General features: G+C 42.8%; 1 protein-coding gene across 1 annotated transcript in view; it reads left to right on the top strand.

Moving 5' to 3' along the window:
- Positions 1-20056, top strand: part of mst1rb (macrophage stimulating 1 receptor b) — a 72953-nt gene extending 52897 nt beyond the window's left edge. The window contains 3 exon segments of the mRNA XM_048255549.1: positions 4090-4255; positions 14554-14690; positions 19760-20056. Coding sequence (XP_048111506.1) covers positions 4090-4255; positions 14554-14690; positions 19760-19976 — 520 coding nt within the window. The 3' untranslated portion in view covers positions 19977-20056.
- Positions 20057-23944: the final 3888 nt, after the last annotated feature.

The raw sequence follows: 23944 nt of genomic DNA on the forward strand, positions 1-23944 counted from the left end.
ATTATACTCCAAAACAGGGAAAGAGCTTTCAGAAAAACCCTGGATACCAAACACTTAGAGGATAAACATGGCTTCAATTTCTCCAAGGACGAGAAAATGGATGACACTCCTCCGCCATTTAAATGGAGTTTATTTAAAGAGCAGGACCCTCTCCATCTGCCGGCAAAACGGGAGACCTTTTGGAATTCCTTTCTTGAAATTCACAATCCAAATTTTGAAGAAAATGCCAACGATGACCCCTCCACTTGGAGAGATATCTCATGAAGTGTCTCCTGTCATGAATCCTCCCCTGGCTAGTAGACACAGGAACACTCTCCCCAAAGCAGGAAGCCTACATAAATAGACACGGGATGAATGAGCTTCTGTCTAAAACCTGGCATCAACGATTTCAAACATTCACCCGCCAAGTTTTATATTGTCTTCCTGGAGTTGCGCGACGCCTTTGGTACATGACTGCCACAGCCATACGTCGACATTATTGAGGATGTTTACAACAACTCCTACATACAAGTTATATGTGGGAAAGCATTGACCGATCCAATACAGTTATCGACTGGCATCCAGACTGTGCCCATGGAATGCCATACGTTTTATCCTCGCGATGGTTGAAATGGATGGCCCAGCGTGTGACCCCAGACGTGCGCAAACCCAGTGCAAGCCTACGTGGATGATGTGGAAATCTCTTCCAGAGATGAAACTGTAATTCACAATATGCATGATTCAATATGCATGATCTCAATGATCTCTGCCACCGCACCGGATTACAACTTTCCTGGCAAGGCCCTGACGGAGCGTCAACTCCCCTGACTGACAACATCATAACGGACCCCCAGATTTCCATTCTAGCGATCCTGAACAACTCATAAGAACTCAGCCCAATATCTACAGACCAAACACGCAAGAGCCTCAGTTCTCCAACGCAGCGCTGGTCAAGCCTAAAGCTTCAAGGGAAGTTAGCAGCACTGCCTTACATAGACCATTCTGTTAGCAGCACTGTTAGCAGCACTGCCTTACATAGACCATTCTGTTAGCAGCACTGTTAGCAGCACTGCCTTACATAGACCATTCTGTTAGCAGCACTGCCTCACGCAGACTATTCTGTTAGCAGCACTACCTCACGCAGACTATTCTGTTAGCAGCACTGCCTTACACAGACTATTCTGTTAGCAGCACTGTTAGCAGCACTGCCTTACACAGACCATTCTGTTAGCAGCACTGCCTTACATAAACCATTCTGTTAGCAGCACTGTTAGCAGCACTGCCTTACACAGACCATTCTGTTAGCAGCACTGCCTTACATAAACCATTCTGTTAGCAGCACTGCCTCACGCAGACTATTCTGTTAGCAGCACTGCCTTACACAGACTATTCTGTTAGCAGCACTGTTAGCAGCACTGCCTTACACAGACCATTCTGTAAGCAGCACTGTTAGCAGCACTGCCTTACACAGACTATTCTGTTAGCAGCACTGTTAGCAGCACTGCCTTACACAGACTATTCTGTTAGCAGCACTGCCTTACGTAGACCATTCTGTTAGCAGCACTGCCTTACATAGACCATTCTGTTAGCAGCACTGCCTCACACAGACTACTCTGTTAGCAGCACTGCCTTTACACAGACTATTCTGTTAGCAGCACTGTTAGCAGCACTGCCTTACACAGACTATTCTGTTAGCAGCACCGCCTTTACGAGACCATTCTGTTAGCAGCACCACTGCCCCACGCACACCATTCTGTTAGCAGCACTGCCTTAATGACCATCTCTGTTAGCAGCACTGTTAGCAGCACTGCCTTACACAGACTATTCTGTTAGCAGCACTGTTAGCAGCACTGCCCTACGCAGACCATTCTGTTTCTTGTTCTGTTAGAACTATCTATTAGCCTGGTCCTAGTCAGATTTATATAATGTACAGAGAGTCTGGCCACTTTCCATTGCTGCGCTAACTTCCTTGAAGTAGTACTCTGTTGAAGTTTAAAAACTATTGATCTGCCCAGAGCCACTCTGGATCTGCTATAACCAATCGCTAACGCTTGGTCATGACGCATGTCTGGCTCAAACTAGCGCATCTAACCTCAATGTCATCGTTCTCAGCTACTCCCTCTGTTCGCTGATTGGACCTGCAGATTTTTGCAGGAGAAAACCCGCGAATATACCGCAGACCCAGACGATGTACTGAAGGGAAAATTGAGCGGAAGTACAAAGGAGGGAGAGCCAGGCTAACTAACTATTCCATTTCAGAGGACATCTTAATCTTTATGGTTAAAGCGCAACTACAAAATACTACCTAGCAGTATGGTACCCGCAACACAACACAACCCACACGGCATATTCCACCCAACACAACCCATTCTGCATATTCCACCCAACATAACACAACACAACACAACCCACACGGCATATTCCACCCAACACAACACAACCCATACTGCATATTCCACCCAACACAACCCATACTGCATATTCCACCCAACATAACACAACACAACACAACCCATGCTGCATATTCCACCCAACATAACCCAACACAACCCATACTGCATATTCCACCCAACACAACCCATACTGCATATTCCACCCAACACAACCCATTCTGCATATTCCACCCAAATCAACACAACCCACACGGCATATTCCACACAACACAACACAACACAACCCATACGGCATATTCCACCCAACACTACCCATACTGCATATTCCACCCAACACAACACAACCCATACTGCATATTCCACCCAAATCAACACAACCCACACGGCATATTCCACACAACACAACACAACCCACACGGCATATTCCACACAACACAACACAACCCATACTGCATATTCCACCCAACACAACCCATACGGCATATTCCACCCAACACAACCCATACTGCATATTCCACCCAACACAACCCATTCTGCATATTCCACCCAACACAACACAACACAACCCATACTGCATATTCCACCCAACACAACCCATACTGCATATTCCACCCAACACTACCCATTCTGCATATTCCACCCAACACAACACAACCCATACTGCATATTCCACCCAACACAACCCATACTGCATATTCCACCCAACACAACCCATACTGCATATTCCACCCAACACAACACAACACAACCCATACTGCATATTCCACCCAACACAACCCATTCTGCATATTCCACCCAAATCAACACAACCCACACGGCATATTCCACACAACACAACACAACCCATACGGCATATTCCACCCAACACAACCCATACTGCATATTCCACCCAACACAACCCATACTGCATATTCCACCCAACACAACCCATTCTGCATATTCCACCCAACACAACACAACACATACTGCATATTCCACCCAACACAACACAACCCATACTGCATATTCCACCCAACAAAACCCATACTCCATATTCCACCCAACACAACCCATTCTGCATATTCCACCCAACACAACACAACCCATACTGCATATTCCACCCAACACAACACAACACAACACAACCCATAGTATAGTAGCCTGCTGTACTTTACTGCAGAAATATATTTTAGACATGAAAATACTAAAGCACTGCATTGTAGTATAACACTGTAAAAACTGCAGTTATTTTGTAGTAATGATAAGTGCTGCAGATGCACAAATGTACATAAAACAGATATACAGTATTAATTTACTTTGAAGTGACCCATTCTGCATATTCCACCCAACACAACACAACACATATTATACATATAGGGCTGGTGTACAGCATGACATTTGTTGTGCATATTAAGAAATTGCACTTATTAACGCAAACATATTCTTTATCCGATTACTTCATTAATCAATGAAATAATCGCTAGAATACTCAATTCCAAAAACACTAGATAGCTGCAGCCCTAGTTTACAGTTTCCAAAACTGTAAACACACACCTCCATTCTCAAGCTACATTCACAAAACATCTGACACTTAGTGCAAAACTGAACAGTCGCTTAAATACGTTTTACCTGTGCTCAAAACCAAAATAAAGAACTAAACTGTGTGTGTGTGTGGATTCAAATAAAGAGCTAAACTGTGTGTGTGTGTGTGTATGTGTGTGTGTTGTTGTCTCTGTAGGCTGGATGAGTCCTACACAGTGAAGGTGGCGGACTTTGGCATGGCTCGGGACGTGTTTGATAAGGAGTACTACAGCGTGCAGGATCACAAGAAGGCCAAGCTGCCCGTCAAGTGGATGGCCATCGAGAGCCTCCAGACTCAGAAGTTCACCTCCAAATCAGACGTGGTCAGCATACAAGAGTCCAGCTCTAAAACCCCAGAACAGTACAGAACAATGTAGAACAGTAAAGAACAGCACAGAACTGGAGAGAACAGTGTAGAACAGTAAAGAACAGCACAGAACTGGAGAGAACAGTGTAGAATAGTATAGAATAGGAAAGAACTTTCCAGAACTGTGTAGAACTGTGTATAACAGTGCAGAACAGAATAGAACAGTACAAAACAATGTAGAACTATGTGGAACAGTACAGAAAAGTGTAGAACAATATAGTACAGATCATCAGAGCAATACAGAACACAGCAAGCAGACAGGTGCCCAGAACAAAGCAGGAGAATAATCCAGTGTGTGTGTCTGGTGCATGTATGAGTGCATGTATATGAGTGTGTGTGTGTATGGTGCATGTATGAGTGTGTGGGAATGAGTGTATATGAGTGTGTGTATATGAGTGTGTGTATGAGTGTGTGTGTGTATGAGCTCAGCCTCCTCTAAAATATCACGGAAAATCACATCAAATAACACTAATGTGGCGGTAGTGGGGTAGCGTAACGGTTGGGCGCCAGGTGGATTTATCCACCACCACTCAGACAGAGTGAAGATAAACTAAAGTTAAGAAATAATAACTAAATGGCTTTATAAAGCACCACAAAACATTAAATGGTTTTAACTCTAACTAAAAGACTTCAAGAAATGCAAACAGGTGTGTTCAAAATGGAATATATTGTTCAGGACACACATGAACACCACACAAGCAAACAAACCACCACAACAGCAGTAGCAGTCCATTCAGCCTATTTTTAGGTCAGGCCACTAGGAGGCTGTAGGCGTAGCCCTCGACAAAAATGCAAAAAGGCAAGACGCAAAAAGGTCCAAAACGAGAGGGAAAAGTATCTTCGGTCAAAAGACCTTCGGCCTAAGGCCACAATAAATTCAAAACAGTATGTAGCAGGTTAAACAAATTATGCTGCTATTACAAGCTACTCAAGTGCAGCACAAACAAGACCTTTTATTTAGGGCTATAACTAATTGGCTACTATAACATAGCCGACTGCTTCAAAGCTCCCAGTGTGGATAAACCAATAAACAAAATAACCTTAAATAGCAAAATCACTTAACAAAAAGAAGAGCTCTCCAAAACTAGAGCACAAACGTGATTGCTTTCAGTTTACAGTTTAGATTAGATTACAATAAAGGCAGGCCGGGCGAGGAGGAAAGGAAAATGTAGAAATAAAAATATCCCCAAAAGACAAAATAATAATCCCAGGAAAACCCCTAAGGAAACCCTCCCCAGTAGCCTATGTAATCTATATTCAACTTTAAAGTCGCTACCACTTAATTAAACAACAAGAGCTTTTAAAGAGCACGGGACAACACAGAGAAGTGGGCCAGCTGCTACAACCTCGCTACTGTCGCTGTCTCCTGCAAACAATGGTAAAACAGTTCTAATGCAAGGAGATCACAGAGCGAATGGAGTGCACACCAAAGGACCAAACAACTCGCGACAAAACTACTAGCTTACCCATGTTGGGCGCGGACTCCTGCAAACAATGATAAGCAAGTTACGAAGCATAAAAGGAGATCACGGAACTAATGGGGCAAGACAGGCCGACAGGCCAGGAACAACAACTTTGCTGCCGTGATCGCTTGCTAAACAATGATAAAACAGTTTGTTATTGCAAAGTGATCACGGAGCTCGGTTTGGACTAGACCAAACACACACAAAACTCTGAACAACTCGGTGGAGTTATCAACACTCTACCTGTCGGACCAAACCAGGCCGCTCTCACAAGGCAAAACACTCTACCTGTCGGACCAAACCAGGCCGCTCTCACAAGGCAAAACACTCTACCTGTCACTCTACCTGTCGGACCAAACCAGGCCGCTCTCACAAGGCAAAACACTCTACCTGTCGTCACGTTCAGCCTACGCAGGGAAACACCAGGGAACCAAACATGCAGCAGACGAAACACCGGTAGCGGGAAACGAGAGAGGCGGAGACAGTGCTACCTTTTTGGTTTTACCAGGTTTGATCGCCACACTATTACATTAGCTTCTAGCCTACTATTCCAACTAGAACATGCTGAAAACATGTTCATCTTCATGGCTAGTTTGTTCAGCAATAAGGTTTTGCCGGTCATTTATCGCGATTTCCACCAGAATACATTGCTGTGACGCACGATCCATCAAAAACCATGCAAAAACCCATAGGCCTTCGGCTTCACTGGACTTTCAATGGCACTACAGAGTGGGCTGATCTCAGTGCAGAAAAGCTAGATGTTTATTGGACAAACGCCACAAAATTATCATTTCCAGGGAAGCCCGGCGTCTCTGGGAGTGAATGGGACACTCAGAAGTAGAACTACTTCTTTACTGTACTTAAGTACTAAAAGGCTGTATCTGTACTCTACTGGAGTATTATTTTTTTCTCCTACTTCCACTTTTACTCAAGTACATATTTTCGTTGAGTTAAATACTTTTATTCCGATATTTTTGTATGTGCTGCATCGTTACTCGTTACAATATACATGTTACGAATCATTCCAAACCCACATTATCACCAGAGAGGGTTCAAGCGGAGTAATCAAGGACCTTTGTTATCACTCCCAGGGCGGTATCGTAACACCCCCAATTATCACCACTTTTGTTCATAAATTCTAAAACAACAATGTTTTTTAACACTTCAAAATAACATTTGCTAAATTAACCTTACATTTTTCAGTAGCCATAGGTGTGTAGATTTGAACAAAATCTGGTTTGGTTCTTAACGGAGCATTTACTGCCTGAAATATCGATTTTGTTTACCACGCTTCGGAGTTATAGTGCTGGCCTGATGTTTAGCCTATTTACACCGTTTCAACGGCACATGAGCGGTTAGACCGAGAATTCTCGTCATGAAATTAAAATTCCATTGGAGCTCCAAGCGGTTGTGTACCACGCAGCCTTACAACACTGTTTACAGCTCTTTGAGTCGCGGTAAAATGCTAATTTAGATACACCTATGGTGTGGGTGGTTCGTTCTGTAGGAGTCCGCTGTCTTGGTTTGTATAGAAATGGATATTAAGTGACACATACAAGCAAGGCGGTGGAAATCACGGAGCATCTCGCTGCAGCCCCGCGGAAGGCGAGGGCTTGACATCAAGCCCAGCCCACATCCAAGTCAGCCATGTTTTTGTATTACGTCCACGCAGTTTAAAATTGCTACGGCGAGAGGGAGGCAGTCAGCAGAGAGAGCCAGAACTCGCGAACGAGACTGAGCGAGCTGCTAGTGCTACATTCTACAAACCAGCAACTTACTGCAAAACACGTTTTATTGTGTAATTCAACACGTAAACTGTGGATTCAAACCAGTGCAACAACTTCGCAACAGCACCAACATTTCCATTGTCACACTACTTTCGTTCGTCAGATAGGAACTAGCTAGCGGGCTAGCTAGCCAGCAAAGTTAACCACCCAGATGGCAAGAGGCTGGCGGCGCTCCAGTTTAGCTGTCGCCCGGTGGACGCTGAGTTTTTGCACATCGGTTCTACCACGTCCGCTGGGCTAACGAGCCGCAGCTTTGACAACCTTTTCTTTATTCATTTTATACGGTGGACTGCCGGTGGCCTAACGTTACCATCGCGGGTTGCTGACAAGTAGCCTATCTACCGGTGGTCCAATAGCTGCTTGCTGGGCAGTAGCCTATATTTGAGATGAGGATATGTCTAGCTTGATCTGACCGGTTAACGTTACACAATGCATGCTTCTAGTTCACCTGTTAATAAAGCAAAATCGCCTTTGTAGCCCGACATTTGGTTGTAATGGAGAATTCTTGCTGTTAAACTGATAGTCCATGATAATGAAACAAACACCATTCTACTTTTGAGGGCTAAATGAAATGAAATATGGCTCGTTTTACGTTTGAACACATTGTCATCAATATTTAAAATGACTATTTTTTTGAATGTGCATGTTATTGTTTCAAAACCGGAAATCAAATGAACGAAAAAGTACACGAACCCAATTACAATAACTAGCCTACATGAAAAATTCACTGTGGTTGCATGAAATGTAATTTGTGTTTAGCCTACATCATCAGTTTCTATCATCTAATATGAAACAATATACTATATAGTTCGCTAGCGGGCTGTCGGCAGCAGCCTAAAGCCAAAGCGTATGGGGAGTGACGTAGGCAAAGAAAACATGGCTGAGTTGGATGTGGGCGGGGCTTGATGTCAAGCCACGCCTTCCCGCAGGCTGCAGCGAGGTGTACTTGGGAAATACGGGACCGACGGTAATAGGGGGAGTTCCGATAGATGGCTCTGTCACAGGTTTGATGAAGCTGGCTCATCGTTGACCGAATAAAGCGATCAAGCCGTGTTATAAAGGACCGCGCGTGCACCCGTTCTGCCTTTCGCGCTGAACCTATATTGAGGACAGTTGCTTTGCTGGCTTGTTTCGAGATGGAAGAACCAGAAACACCACCTTCAACTTCGAGTGATCGTGGCGGTGAGGAAGAAGACCACCCCTGGCCCTACTTAACTTAGAGTCCATGTTTTCACTTGTCGGAGTGAAAGAGAACTCGTCTAGAATGAAATGCCTACTCTGCCTCCCGAAGGATTGTGAATTAATGGCCTTCAAAAATTCCCCATCGAATTTGAAGAAACATATCAAGGTAAGTTACAAAATATTATAATACACAAATGGCACATAAGCTATCAGTAAGCGCTAGCTAGCTAGCCGCTGTTCATGACTGCTGTGTTCATTTACGTTAACTAACGCTAGCTGGCAATCATAAAGGCTGTGTCACGCTGAATGGTGTTTTTCACCCATCACTATAATGTCAACTTTCTCTTATTTTATGCCATATAGCCTTCCTTGCCTTATATAAATCGTAGACCATGTCTCTTTTCGTGCTGCCTAATAACATGCCCCTTTGTATAGTGTAGTTTATAGGATAGGCCTCGATTGACGATGACATAACGAATGCTAGATTATAAACTGATTGTTGCAAAGTTGCTGAGGGTAAACGCAGGGCAGTATGCCTATTAATGGATTTTTCTTCATTGTAATGTAGCATCAAGTGAGTTATCCGTTTGCACTACTAGCATGCCCCGACATGCCTTAGTGAACGTCAACCTTGAACCTTATGTTCAGTAAATCCACTTGTTGCTATTTGGCTAATGGCTTGTTAGGGCTGTGTTAAGGCTACAGGCATTTTATGATGTATGTCGTGTAGTAATGTAGCAGCCTTGGCCAATTTGTGAGACATTTCTCTTCCGACTTTTTTATGAAACCAAAGTGCTGACAACCAACAAACAAACCATCTCAATTAGTCTGCATCTCAAGTAGTCTTCACGCACTCCTCCTGTTTCTCATGAAGTTAGGCCTACAGGGTTTTACAAGTAATGTCAGAGAGTACTAGAGCAGCAATGAAGGATCTTAGGTTATGGAATTGCTTGCTTAAGTTTTTGGATATAGAATTATAGTGGATAAATCACTTTAATCCAATCATTTTTGCTTTTATCAATAGTGCCACAGCAGTTAATACACTCATGGTATAATTCTGTGGTAAGGTAAAACTATATATTTTTGTCTCTTTTCAGAGCAAGCATGACTGCTACTTGAGTAGATACGAGGAACTCACATCTGCAAATTGAAAGAAGAAGACTGCGATTTCCTCCCCCTCCATCAAGCAGCCCATATTAATAGGTAGCTGGGCCACGATGCCCCAGAGATCCATCGACAAAGCAATCATGAAGTATGCTGTCCAAGGACTTCAGCCTTTCAACATTGTAGAGCAAGAAGCTTTCTGTGACTGTGTTAGACCTGGTGCCAAATAGTAAAATAATGACAAGAGTCACACTTATATCTATGATTGATGATGCTGCCAAACAGATGAAGATCAAAATGATTGAGGCCATGAAAACTGTTGATCACATTGCAACAACCACTGACTGCTGGTCAGCCAGGCGGTGTAGTTTCATTGGGGTCCCGACTCACTGGGTGGACCCCGAAAGTTTAAAAAGGTGCTCAGTGGCCCTAGCCTGTAGAAGATTAAAAGTCTCTCACACTTTCGACCTTCTGGCAAATGCACTTAATGATATACATGCAGAGTTTGAAATTCGGGGGAAGATGGTCAGAACAACAACGGACAATGGGTCCAACTTCATCAAAGCCTTCAAAGTATTCGGTGAAGATGGAAATAACAATGCTGGTGCTCTAGTTCAGGAGGAAGAGGAGGAGGAAGAACTAGCAGACAAAGATGAGGAGGAGGAGGAGGTAGAGTTTGTCGATGTATCTTCACTTTTGGATGAGGATGATGATGGTTTTGAGTTTCAGCTCCCGAAGCACCAACGTTGTGCATGCCACATTCTTAACCTAATAGCCACTGCCGATGCCAGCAAGGCAGTGTCCAATGACTCGTACAAGAAATTGTACTACTCAACCTTTAGCAAGTGCAATGCGCTTTGGAATAAGCGGTCGAGATCCTCAACAGCAGCTGAAACAGTTGAAGATGCTTGCTCCCTACAGCTTGTGCGACCGAATGCAACAAGGTGGAACTCTGTGTTCATGGCTGTGGAGAGACTGCTCAGGATAGTGAAAGAAAAGGGAGAGGCAGCAATGAGAGTTGTCTGCACAGATCTGAAGGTTCCAATGTAAGTTTAAAAATGTTGCATATGGGTACTCTTTCTGTCAAACTCAATTCTGGTCCATATTGTCTACTTGTAAAAACATTGAACTGATTGATGAACCAATCCATTGCATGATGATAATCGGATCATGTAGCAATGCTGTATTTTTGTCTCTAAATGTTCTTGTCTTCATCACAGGTTTAATCCAGCAGAACTTGCATTCCTGTCGGAGTATGTTGCTGTCATGACTCCAGTCGCCCAAGCAACAAATATTTTGCAAGCTGAAACAAATGTCCAGATGGGGTGGCTGCTCCCAACCGTCAAGCTCCTGACAATCAAGCTGAACAGGATCAAGCTACCGCTGAAGTACTGCAAACCGCTTGTGGATGCCTTGCAGGTGGGCATTGAGGATCGCTTTGGCCCTATGATGGAGGACCCAGAGCTGGTGGCAGTTGCCATTCTGCTTCCAAAATTCAAGACAAATTGGACACAGGAAGATGAGACAATCAAAATAGGTAAGAAATAATGGTGTATGGGTGCTTTATGTGTGTATTTGACCAATTTGCAATCACGAGTCTCACATACAGTACCACTCAAAAGTTTGGGTTTACTTTTTTTAACGGAAACACGCATGAGCTTGCCTTGCATAGAAAATATAGCAAACAGAACTATAAAGGGGCATTATGATGTCAGAAATGATGGTTTTAATGGAAATAATGTCAGAATAGGGGTCTTGAAGGTAGGCTACCAAACCCACATCATACTATACTCTGCGGACAGCACTCTGTTGGGGCCAGTTTCAATTCCTATCCCCCAATCAAAGTGCTGTCCACAAGGTATGGTGTGGGTATGGGAACCTTCCTTCTTAGCCTGGTATGCCAGGCTGTAAATGCTGCAAATGTTGGCTTTTTGTTTAAGAGAATTTAAAGTATAAAGCAGTCATTTCCATTAAAATCATTATCTCTGACAATGTCATGTCAAATCTGTGGTTACTTTCATGACTGGTTGAAACTATTATTATTGTTTATAACACACTCTTATATTTCAGGAATGGACTATATCAAACGACGCATTGAAGACCCCTCGTTGCAGTCCGGTGAGGACAACAGGTCCAGCTCATCTGACGAAGACGACTTCTTTTCAAGCTTGCAGGGTTCAAAGACACAAGAAGGCACCAAACAGTTAGATGCGTACTTGGCCTGTTCAGCTGATAACATGGACTTGCTCAAATCTTTTCCAGCTGTGTGCAAGTTGTCTGTTAAGTTAAACACACCCCTTCCAGCATCAGCAGCCTGCGAGAGGCTTTTTAGAATCGCAGGATTACTCTTTAGCCCTAGAAGAGCGAGACTAAATGCATCAAAATTTGAGAACCAACTACTTTTGAGGATAAACAAAAGATTTCTGACCTCCTAAATATGACTGCTTTATGCATACCAGTTTAAGAAGGGAAGTTGTGGAGAAAAAAGCACAAGCAGGGGAGAGAGGGGAAGGATGCTTTAAAGGGATAGGGCTCATACCTGATCTGCTTTAAAGGGATATGGCTCATACCTGATCTGCTTTAAAGGGATAGGGCTCATACCTGATCTGTGTGTTTACAAAGAGTTAAGCCCAGTCTTTTTAGGTGCTGTAATCACTTTTGTTTTTACATAAGAAATATTTGTATGTGGCCTACTGGCCTTTGAGATCTGTTGAAAGGATTTGAGGATGAGCAATGCTTTGGGGGGGGAGGGAATCTAGCAGTAACACTGCATACTTGATATTTTTTGTTTACAGAGAGTTAAGCTCAGTGTTTAAAGGCGCTTGTGTACATTCCTTTCCTTGTACTGCTGCTACAGCCAAAATAATTGTGTGTCCTTTAGGCTGAACATTTGAAATAATATAAACAATATGATTCAAACTTTTGACTGTTTTCTTTAATAACTACATTACACAGTACTTGTACTTTTACTTTCAGTAACTTTGAGTAGTACATTTTAAAATAAACTACTTGCAGTACTTAAGTACAAAACATGTTTAATACTTTAGTACTTCTACTTAAGTATGGCGCTTAAAGAGCACTTCAACTTCAAATTCTACTCAAGTAATTTTTTTGATAGAGTACTTGTACTTTTACTCAAGTCTTGGTCTCTAGTACTTTATACGTGTCTGTCGCGATCTGACAGGAAGTGGTTCAAGTTCAAGGGATGCGTTAACGTTAGTGTTGGCAGGTGAAGTCGAGAGGCAAGGCAAGTTGCAGCTCAAATTCTCATAATTTGTGAGCAATACAGTCGGTTTCTATTTGTCTTTGTAAATAGCATACTGTAAATAAAACCGTAATGTGGAGTTAGAGTTTGTGACTTGCTTTTGTTTCAGTGGTGTATTTAGGCTAAGTTAGATAGCGCGCTATGTAACGTGTAGGCTACATTATGCTAATGTTTACTTGAATTTTAAAAGCCCACCAGGGGAGATTAAAAATAAAACAGCAAGGCAGATGAACATACACAGAGAAATAACTCTAAAAGGCCTAAACTCCCACCCAAGCTGCCATGCCAACTCTATAGAGCTGGTAAGTCCCGCCCATCCGCTAAACCCCCAGTGGACCTCTAGATTGAAAAATCGTCCATGAAAGTGAATGTAAGAAAATAATTATTTTCTGGTCCCGTTTAAATTGTGCCATGAATGTGAACATATGTTGTGTGTGAATTTTTAATATAATTTTTCATGTTACGAGTTTGACAGTATATTATATGATTCTTCGGCTAACAGTTGGAAAAGACATAACGAGAAAGACTACATGTCGCCTATGTGACGTGAGCTAATTGCTAACATTAGCTGATATGCTAGTTTTTGTAACGGCAGGAATAAACACACATGGTAACAAAAATATTCTAAACATGTCTAGCTTCACTCAACACATTAACACTATGATACAGTGTGATTGTAGTTGTATGGTTCACATGTCTAGCTTCACTCAACACATTAACACTATGATACAGTGTGATTGTAGTTGTATGGTTCACATGTCTAGCTTCACTCAACACATTAACACTATGATACAGTGTGATTGTAAAGTTGTATGGTTCACTGTGTTCAAAGTCGATCTTAATAACCCTCTACATCTCGACCAACTGATGGTTGTTATGGGAAACTAGTTAGCTGTCGTCTAGCGGAAAAGCTGTAGTCCATAAAGTGCTCTCACACAAAGTTTAACCGAATCAAACTTCTACCCACTAAATTGTAACATTCTTTACACGAAAATGTATATAAAAAATTCACAGACAACATATGTTGACATTCATGGCAAAATTCAAACGGGACCAGAAAATAATTATTTTCTCACATTCACTTGCATTAACAATTTTTCAATCTAGGGGTCCAGCGGGGATAGCGGAAGGGGCGGGACTTACCAGCTCTATAGCCTACTGTTTGGTCTATTCTGGGTTTTGGGATAATGTTTGCCCTCAAAGAACAATATAGCACCTTAATAATATTAATTTTATAATTGACCATATTTATCAGAGCTTCCCCTATTGCAAAGAGCAGCAACCACCACTGGAGTGTGTGTGTGTGTATGAGTGTGTGTGTGAATGTGTTTGTGTGTGTGTGTTGTAGTAGTCATTCAGTATGCTGCTGTGGAAGAGGCTTAATGTGTGTGTGTGTGTTGTGTGTGTTTGTGTGTGTGTGTGTGTGTGTGTTGTGTGTGTGTGTGTGTTGCAGTGGTCATTCGGCGTCTTGCTATGGGAGATGTTGACCCGGGGAGCGAGTCCTTATCCTGAGGTTGACCCCTATGACATCACACACTACCTGCTGAAGGGACGGAGACTTCCGCAACCACAATACTGCCCTGACCCCCTGTGAGTCAAACACACACACACACACACACACACACACACATCCACACACTCATGCACATACACACACACACACACAGACATGCATGCACATACACACACACACAAACATGCATGCACATACACACACACACACATGCATGCACATACACACACACACACACACACACACACAGACATGCACACACACACACACACACACAGACATGCATGCACATACACACACACACACACACAGACATGCATGCACATACACACACACACACACACACACACATGCATGCACGCACCTACATGCATTCACCACTGACTTGTGTGGTATTGGGACTAGAGCACTAGTGTGTGGTACAGTGGGCAGTGGGGGTCCCCAACCCTAACCGCTCCCAGAGCAACACACACACACACACATGCACACACACACACACACCCTAACCGCTCCCACAGCAACACACACACACACACACACACACACCCTAACCGCTCCCAGAGCAACTTTCTCTGTCTATGCTCTGCAGTGTTTCTCAAACTATGAGTAGATTGCTGGCCCTCAGTATTTAAGGCTATATGCCCGGCGCTGCTGTCTGTTCATTTGTGGCACAATTGATGGTGTTATGGAACCGTGGACCGAAAGAAAAAGAAACTAAATGTTGTGTGGTATAGAAGGCTGGTGTGTGGTATAGAAGGCTGGTGTGTGGTATAGGGGGTATAGTGTATAAGTATATATACTCTTTTGATCCCATGAGGGAAATTTGGTCTCTGCATTTATCCCAATCCGTGAATTAGTGAAACACACTCAGCACACAGTGAGCACACAGTGAGGTGAAGCACACACTAATCCCGGCGCAGTGAGCTGCCTGCATCAACAGCGGCGCTTGGGGAGCAGTTAGGGGTTAGGTGCCTTGCTTAAGCCGTGCCTACTGGTCGGGGTTTGAACCGGCAACCCTCCAGTTACAAGTCCGAAGTGCTAACCAGTAGGCCACGGCTGCCCCCGTGGTGTGTGGTATAGAAGGCTGTTGTGTGGTATAGGGCACTTGTGTAGGCCCTAACAGTTGGTTTTACAATAAGAAGCAAAAAGGCGACGAACAACCATTTAGCCTACCTATCCTCATGATGTGGAGGATGCTCGTTAGCAGCCGTGAAGTCTTTTATTCTCAAGATGGCCTAATGGTGTAGCCTAGGCTACTGTCTACGAAGATGTAGGCTAAAATACAACTATCTACTAGCCTAGAAATCTAGACGCACCCTAGCAGCAGCAAATTACATTTGCTGCCAGGGCTAGTCTAGCAACTCTCCGTTGGCTTGTGAGCTTGAAAAATTAAACTTCTATCAGGCCAATCAAATCATGTATAGAGTCTTAGGCGGGCTTAACATAATGATTGATGGCAGAGTTGCAACGATTTGGCTTGAATTCCCTGCTACTTGAAAACAAATAAGATGGATGTTGCTGTTGGCGAACAGTGTGACACGAGTTAGGCTTTTATTAAGTTGGCAAAAGTTTGAACTAGCCAACTAGCTCCGCTGGTTGGAAACGCGATGGGACTTATAGCGCTGTCCTGTTGCGTACAGAGGGGATTTGAAAGACAATCGATTATCCCGCCCCTCGGACTGAGCACTGCGAACGGTGAGTGCCCAGACCCTACATTTTAATGTGGGTCTGGCTCGTCAGGCTAACTATCTACAGTCATCCAAAAATGAATTGCCAGAGATAGGCTATGAAGGAAAAAAGTGCAGCATTTTAAACATGGCAAGAATATTTTTACCGAACAGTTTGTTCTAATTTGTCTCTGAAATTGCGGCTTGTGGACATCAATCACCTATCTTCTGTCCTTCTATTTCAAGTTATCATGAGTCATTTGATTATATAATCACAACAAATGCTAATAAATGAAAACAGAATAGGCTTATGTGCTATAGGCTAACGTTATAGGTCAGGCTAACTCCTGTATGTCAAAATAAACTGATTTGATCCTATGAATTTTAGCGATCACACACAACAACTTAACACAGCAACCTCAAACTCCACTGTTGAACCTAGGCTACTGCTTCAGTCATGTAAGAAATAAGCAGTTTATGAATTATCTTTACCCGTTTAATCAAGTCCACATGACCAAAATAACAGCATATTTAAAGGCTGAGCTAGCATAACAGCCTATAGCCGATGCTGCAATGGATAACTAATAAAAAAGTTTCATACAATTAATGAACTTTATCACTCACAATCTGAGTTTTTCTGGGTGGTTATATATCCATTCAGATCGTCTTCGAATAAGCCATCGCTGTTATATGTTATATTATATGTTACAGGATTCATGACTTTAACGCCATTAATGTTACATGATGCTGACTGATGCTGCACTCTAGGCTACCGTTTTAAAGTCTGCTGACTGCTGAGTCTGCCTACCAAAACCTGTCGCTGTTCAGTTGAAGTTAAATGATCAATTATTGTTTGATTTTGTGTCAACTTTCAGAGGGAAGACATTAGTGTTTCCCATACATTGACTAATCTGTGGCGGGGCGCCACAAAATAAAAATCGGCCGTCACAGATTAATATTCTATGTTTAATTTAATTGAATTTAAATGAAAATATAAGGTCAAATCCTTGCATTGCCACTGAGCTGCGCTTTTAATGACGCAGCCTTTCCTTGCCCGCTCTCTCAGAGCCAGCTGCCCCGCTCTCAGAGCCGCTGCCCCTCCTCTGCATGTGCATTTAACAAAATATTCACGACATTGTTGAAGGATTGTTGTTGCCACATAGAAGCATTGCATAGAAGACGTCTGGCTAAATTGTTATTGAATGGGCTTTTAGCATCGCGGACCATGCTGCTAAATTTGTTCAAAACTGCTGCATTGAAGTGACCTCTGCTAAGGTCTTATCACATCATAGTAGGCTACATTGAAGAGACTAAACTAAGTTAGGTAATGAAATCAAGCAGTATCTCAAAGCTAACGTTAGAATACTGTTTGGATGTCGAATTTAGCATGCTTAGCCTATCTACAGCTGCTTGTCAATTTCGTTGAAGGGCTCATTTTATTGACTCTGACACTGAATGTGTGCAAGTTGTCCAAGTCAGCTACCGCCACAAATGTTCCCTTCTGGCCAAATTTCACAGCTTCTAAGAAAGTCTATCGTCTTTGTGTAAACCGAGTTTTGAACAGAGAAAAAAAGTTAGGCTACCATTAGGCTACATGCAGGTTCTCCCATAACGTTATCGATACAGATCAATGCACCAAATCCTTTTATTTTAGCTTAAATGATGTTCCTGTCACAGGCTATCAAATATTGAACAATGGGATAACGTTTCATCATCACCTTTATTGATGCCTGAAATTTGACATTGCTGAAATACAGAGATGTAGCCTACTGAGAGGCAGCTGCAGACAACGATGTTCAATGGGTTCAACTTGTCCCTTGCCTACCAGGTGGATGTAAACAAAGCCATAGAACCTAGAATATGTCACATGAAAAACGTTAATAGAAGGCTGTCGTGTGGTATAGAAGGCTTTTTGTATGGTATAGAGGAATGTCGTGTGGTATAGAGCCGGAGTAGCTAATCTGAAGCTTCGGGAGGATTCCTAGTGGGCCGCTAAGGTTTTGGGCTGGTCTGAATATTGTTAGCTTAAAGATATTGGTATAGGGCATTATTGTGTGGTATAGGGCATTGTTGTGTGGTTTAGGGCATTGTTGTGTGGTATAGGGCACTATGGTGTGGTATAGGGCATTATGGTGTGGTATAGGGCATTATTGTGTGGCATTGTTGTGTGGTATAGGGCATTATTGTGTGGTAAAGGGAATTATTGTGTGGCATTATTGTGTGGTGTAGGGCATTATGGTGTGGTAAAGGCCATTATGGTGTGGTATAGGGCATTATGGTGTGGTATAGGGCATTATTGTGTGGCATTGTTGTGTGGTATAGGGCATTATTGTGTGGCATTATTGTGTGGTATAGGGCATTATTGTGTGGTATAGGGAATTATGGTGTGGTATAGGGCATTATGGTGTGGTATAGGGCATTATTGTGTGGCATTGTTGTGTGGTATAGGGCATTATTGTGTGGCATTGTTGTGTGGTATAGGGCATTATGGTGTGGTATAAAGCTATAGAACCTAGAATACGTCACATGAAAAACGTTAATAGAAGGCTGTCGTGTGGTATAGAAGGCTTTTTGTGTGGTATAGAGGAATGTCGTGTGGTATAGAGCCGGAGTAGCTAATCTGAAGCTTCGGGAGGATTCCTAGTGGGCCGCTAAGGTTTTGGGCTGGTCTGAATATTGTTAGCTTAAAGATATTGGTATAGGGCATTGTTGTGTGGTATAGGGCATTGTTGTGTGGTATAGGGCACTATGGTGTGGTATAGGGCATTATTGTGTGGTATAGGGCATTATTGTGTGGTATAGGGCATTATTGTGTGGCATGGTGTGGAATAGGGCATTATTGTGTGGTATAGGGCATTATTGAGTGGTATAGGGCATTATGGTGTGGTATAGGGCATTATTGTGTGGCATTATTGTGTGGTATAGGGCATTATTGTGTGGCATTGTTGTGTGGTATAGGGCATTATTGTGTGGTATAGGACATTATGGTGTGGTATAGGACATTATTGTGTGGTATAGGGCATTATTGTGTGGCATTATTGTGTGGCATTATTGTGTGGTATAGGGCATTATTGTGTGGCATTGTTGTGTGGTATAGGGCACATGAAAAACGTTAATAGAAGGCTGTAGTGTGGTATAGAAGGCTTTTTGTATGGTATAGAGGAATGTCGTGTGGTCTAGAGCCGGTGTAGCTAATCTGAAGCTTCGGGAGGATTCCTAGTGGGCCGCTAAGGTTTTGGGCTGGTCTGATTATTGTTAGCTTAAAGATATTGGTATAGGGCATTGTTGTGTGGTTTAGGGCATTGTTGTGTGGTTTAGGGCATTATTGTGTGGTATAGGACATTATTGTGTGGTATAGGGCATTGTGTGGTTTAGGGCATTGTTGTGTGGTTTAGGGCATTATTGTGTGGTATAGGGCATTATTGTGTGGTTTAGGTTATTGTCCCTAACCCTTGTCCTACCCCACCGCTGGTCCTTAGATACGCAGTGATGCTGCGCTGTTGGGATCCAGAGGCCGACCGGCGACCCTGTTTCAGCTCGCTGGTTGCCGAGGTGATGAGCATCTTGTCGGGGCTGGAGGGGGAGCACTACATCAGCCTCAACGTCACCTACGTTAACCTGGACCAGCCGCGGCCGTACCCTGCCCTGACCGACTCTGCTGACGAGCAGGACAGCTCAGACGCCGAGTCCACGTAGCCACCCGCCACTCAACACATCTCCTAGCAACAAAGGGTCTGAAGTCAAGCCATCATGAAAGAGATTATTTATAAAAGCATCAAGCCGTGTGTGTGTTGGGGGTGCTTGGTGCTTACTGTGAGCTGTGTGTGTGTGTGTGTGTGTGTGCTTAGCGTAAGCAGTAGGCCATGTGTGTGTACACACCTCCCAACACACTGCTGAGAGGCAGCACAGACACACACACACTGCTGAGAGGCACAGAGTTGTTTTCAGTCATTTATAAAACTAAGCTTGTCAGATTTTTCTATTTGAAGAAAATAAAATCCCTTCTTAATGTGTGTGTATATTTTGCACAATACAATTGAGCAAGTCTGTGTAAATGATAGTAAATATTGCCTGGATTTTTGTGTCTAGTGATACGTTGCTATACAGTTATATTGTGGAACTTAATAAATAAAACATTTTTATTAAATGTTGAAGGTTAACAAATGTGTGGTTTTGGGCTTTCTGCTTCATCACTTGATGTAACCCTCTATTGCATGAATGATCACCTACTGTATACCTTAAAAAGATGTTTAATCGTGTAATCTTTTAATGTGTAATCTTTTAGAAATTAACTAAATTAAGTTTACTGAAAATTAAGTTTACTAAAATGTAACTGTATTTTGGGCAATAAAGTGATGATATCATGGTAATATTATCATACTGTAGTCCGCCTTGGAAAATAAATAGCCCTCGTTTAGGGACATAAAGTAATGATTTTGATCAAAACCAAAGTTTATAGAAAATAATGTCATTTTTTTGATGACTTTATTTCATTTAGATGACTTTCATTTCCCAAATTCATAGGGTTCTATTGCAGTCAGAGGACATATTCAACTGTAGTGTAGTCACAGAGCCCTCCCCTTCAGAAAGTGTGCAAATCCATGCCGTACACACAGAGAGATATATAGGTATCCTTCACATATCCCCCTGACAGATTTCTCCTGATCTGTAAAGCCATGCCTCATCCATATCTGGGGTCCCACACACAAGGGTCAACCCAACCTAATGCTCCCCGTGCAGTTCACACTACAGACACACTGGGCATGCCTTGGATGGCTCCACAGCAAGCCAGCCCACTTCTTACACCATTTATAGTGAGAGGAGAGAAGGGTCACCCCATTTGCCCTTTGGGCCTCTGGAGTGTTAAAGTAGCTAAAGAGACAGGATGGGTGACTGCAGCCTCTATCCGCTACACATATCAATGTTTTATTCCTCATTGCTGCATTATTATAGCTAATCCTGACACTTCTTTGGTGGAAGAGACAAAAACGTGCCTTTATCTTTCCCAAAATGGCAAACAGAAATGATGAAAACAGCATGTCTAGCTGACTGTGTAGTAAACACAGTACATCTTTACAGTCACTATGCTACTTTACCGCTCCGGTCACTATGCTACTCACTATACTACTCACTATACTACTTTACCGCTCCGGTCACTATGCTACTCACTACCCAGATAGCAATTTCCTTTGGGCCGGATCCGCATAAAAGCCATTAGATCGGCCTGTAGCGGACATACGGTATCTGACTGTGGGCCAGGTCTGCTCCTGATACAGGTTTCAGCTCTGCTGGCAATGCTGTTTTATCACCGGTTTACAGATTTGTCCCAGGTCCAATTTCCGTAACTCAACTGGAAGTCAGGAGATGCGTTTAAAATACAAAACACCGATTTGGCCCAAACCTGTGATAATGGATATGAGCCGAAGGACCATTTTTTCACAGCAGACCCAGGTGGTAATGATATTAATTAAGGTGCTGATTCTGCTAAATTGACCTTTCCCTACTTCATTGTCAACTGGCTGCTAAAGAAAAAAAAAAGGTATTTTGGAATGGCACAAATTTAGAAACCATGGGGGTGCACTATGTTCCCAGTGGGGAAACCATGGGGGTGAAACTATGTTCTACAGTAAGGCTGGAAAAGAAGATATAGTTGGCTCAATATTGATCATATGCTCGTTTCATTATTTTTATTATTACCTAGCAGTGGTAAAAGTAGTCAATTGTTGTTTGTGTCAGATCAAACAGTGCTATGAGACAACCCCATATTCTTGCCACGCATGCAGAAGTCCAAGCAGTAACGTTAATCAAGGATCTTTGGTTTGCTCACTGTCAATCTTTTGACATGATTTGCCAGCCTGGACTAGGACAGCCCAACTTTTCAAGGTAGGCTCTGCTTTTCTGCTTTTTATCTCTGTTGGTTTATTCAGAGACAACAATAAACAAACGAAGCGATTGATAACTTTACTGTTAGGTTATACTATTATTTTCCAGCAATATAGGCTAGGCTACTAGCTTAGCTTGAGCAAAACAGCCATCACAATAACTAGCCTATTTTGGTAACAGCTAACGCCAACAGGATCACTGATGATAAAAAACGAGTGTAATTGTGACTTAACCTATTTTCAAAAAAAGGAATAAATGGCTCATGTTTATTTTTGTTGTTTCAGATTGACCATGGAGATGACTGAGGAAGACAGCCCGAATATCGATGGGAACAGTGGAATTAACACGACTTAAACTTTGTCTGGGATTGCACTTCTACAGCCAGGTTGTTGAATAAAACAAATAATAAGACACTTTATGTAAAGTTTTTTTACCCCCTTGTGTTTGTAGCCTAGCTTATGTTTATCAGTTGAGCTGTTGGGAAAACGTTACAAACTTTAGCCTGGGTGAACCTATAATCTAACCTGTTAGCAAATGTGTAGCAAACAGATTTTTCAGGATAATTAGCCCTAATTACCAATCACATTTCACATGTCAAATAAAGCCGGCTGATGTCTGATAAACGGGTCCGTACCACACACAATAAGCGGACCCGTATTGCATATGATAAACAGATCTGGAACACGCCAGTAACACAGACTACCATACGGAAACCGGACAGTCTTAGCCCTTATTGGTACCAGATCCGTAAACGAGCCAGACCAATTTTGGACCGATGTGCTTGCGGCGGATCAGGTCCATTATGCAGATCCGTGCCGGACGTTGTGGTAGGTGTGGCCCAGTTCCGTCCCAGTGTATGTTTGCTATCTGGGTATACTACTCACTATCCTACTTTACCGCTCCGGTCACTATGCTACTTTACCGCTCCGGTCACTATGCTACTCACTATACTACTCACTATACTACTTTACCGCTCCAGTCACTATACTACTGTGCTTTTGGTGACCGGTAGGTTATTTAAGTGATGTGTAGATTTAGCCAACTTCACATTGCCTGACAGGTTCTATTTAAGTGATGTGTAGATTCAGCAAGGCCGTAATCATCCCTGGGTGTGTCTAGTGAAGTTGAATCCAGTTAAATTTGCCTAATTGGTTAATTTAGTAACTAAGGGAGCAATTGCTTTTTCACATAGGGCCAGGTATAGTTGGAATGATTTTTTCCTTAAGTAAATGAAATCCTCATTTAAAAACGGCACAACTTTTTACCCTGCTGAAAAAAACAGCCTGACCAGCTAAAGGTGGTTTGCTGGTTGACCAGCTTGTTAAACAGCTTGTTTGACCATCCTAAGATGGTTGACCTGCTAGACCAGCAAAACTCTTGCGAAAACATACCTTCAGCTGGTTTTCTCATACCTGACATGCTGGTCACCAGCATGACCATCTTGCACCAGCTGTATCCCACAAGACAGGCTGGTCAAACCAGCATGACCAGCTTCCTCAGATGGTCACACCAGCATATCCAGCTGGTGGCCCAACCAGCTACACCAGCAAAGACGTATCTATCTATCTAATAACGTATCTATCTATCTATCTATCTATCTATCTATCTATCTAACATTGTATTGACATATATGCAACATTAAAAGAAATAGGGACTAATGCTTTCTCACAGCGCTGTGAGATCTATGATGAGCATGTCTGTGTGTGTTGTGTGTGTGTGTGCCAGTAGAGGGCAGTGTGGTGTAGCTGTCTCAGGCTGCAGCAGCAAAAGAAGAGAGGATG

The sequence above is a fragment of the Alosa alosa genome, chromosome 10 (assembly GCF_017589495.1).
Source record: "Alosa alosa isolate M-15738 ecotype Scorff River chromosome 10, AALO_Geno_1.1, whole genome shotgun sequence".
Lineage (NCBI taxonomy): Eukaryota > Metazoa > Chordata > Actinopteri > Clupeiformes > Clupeidae > Alosa > Alosa alosa.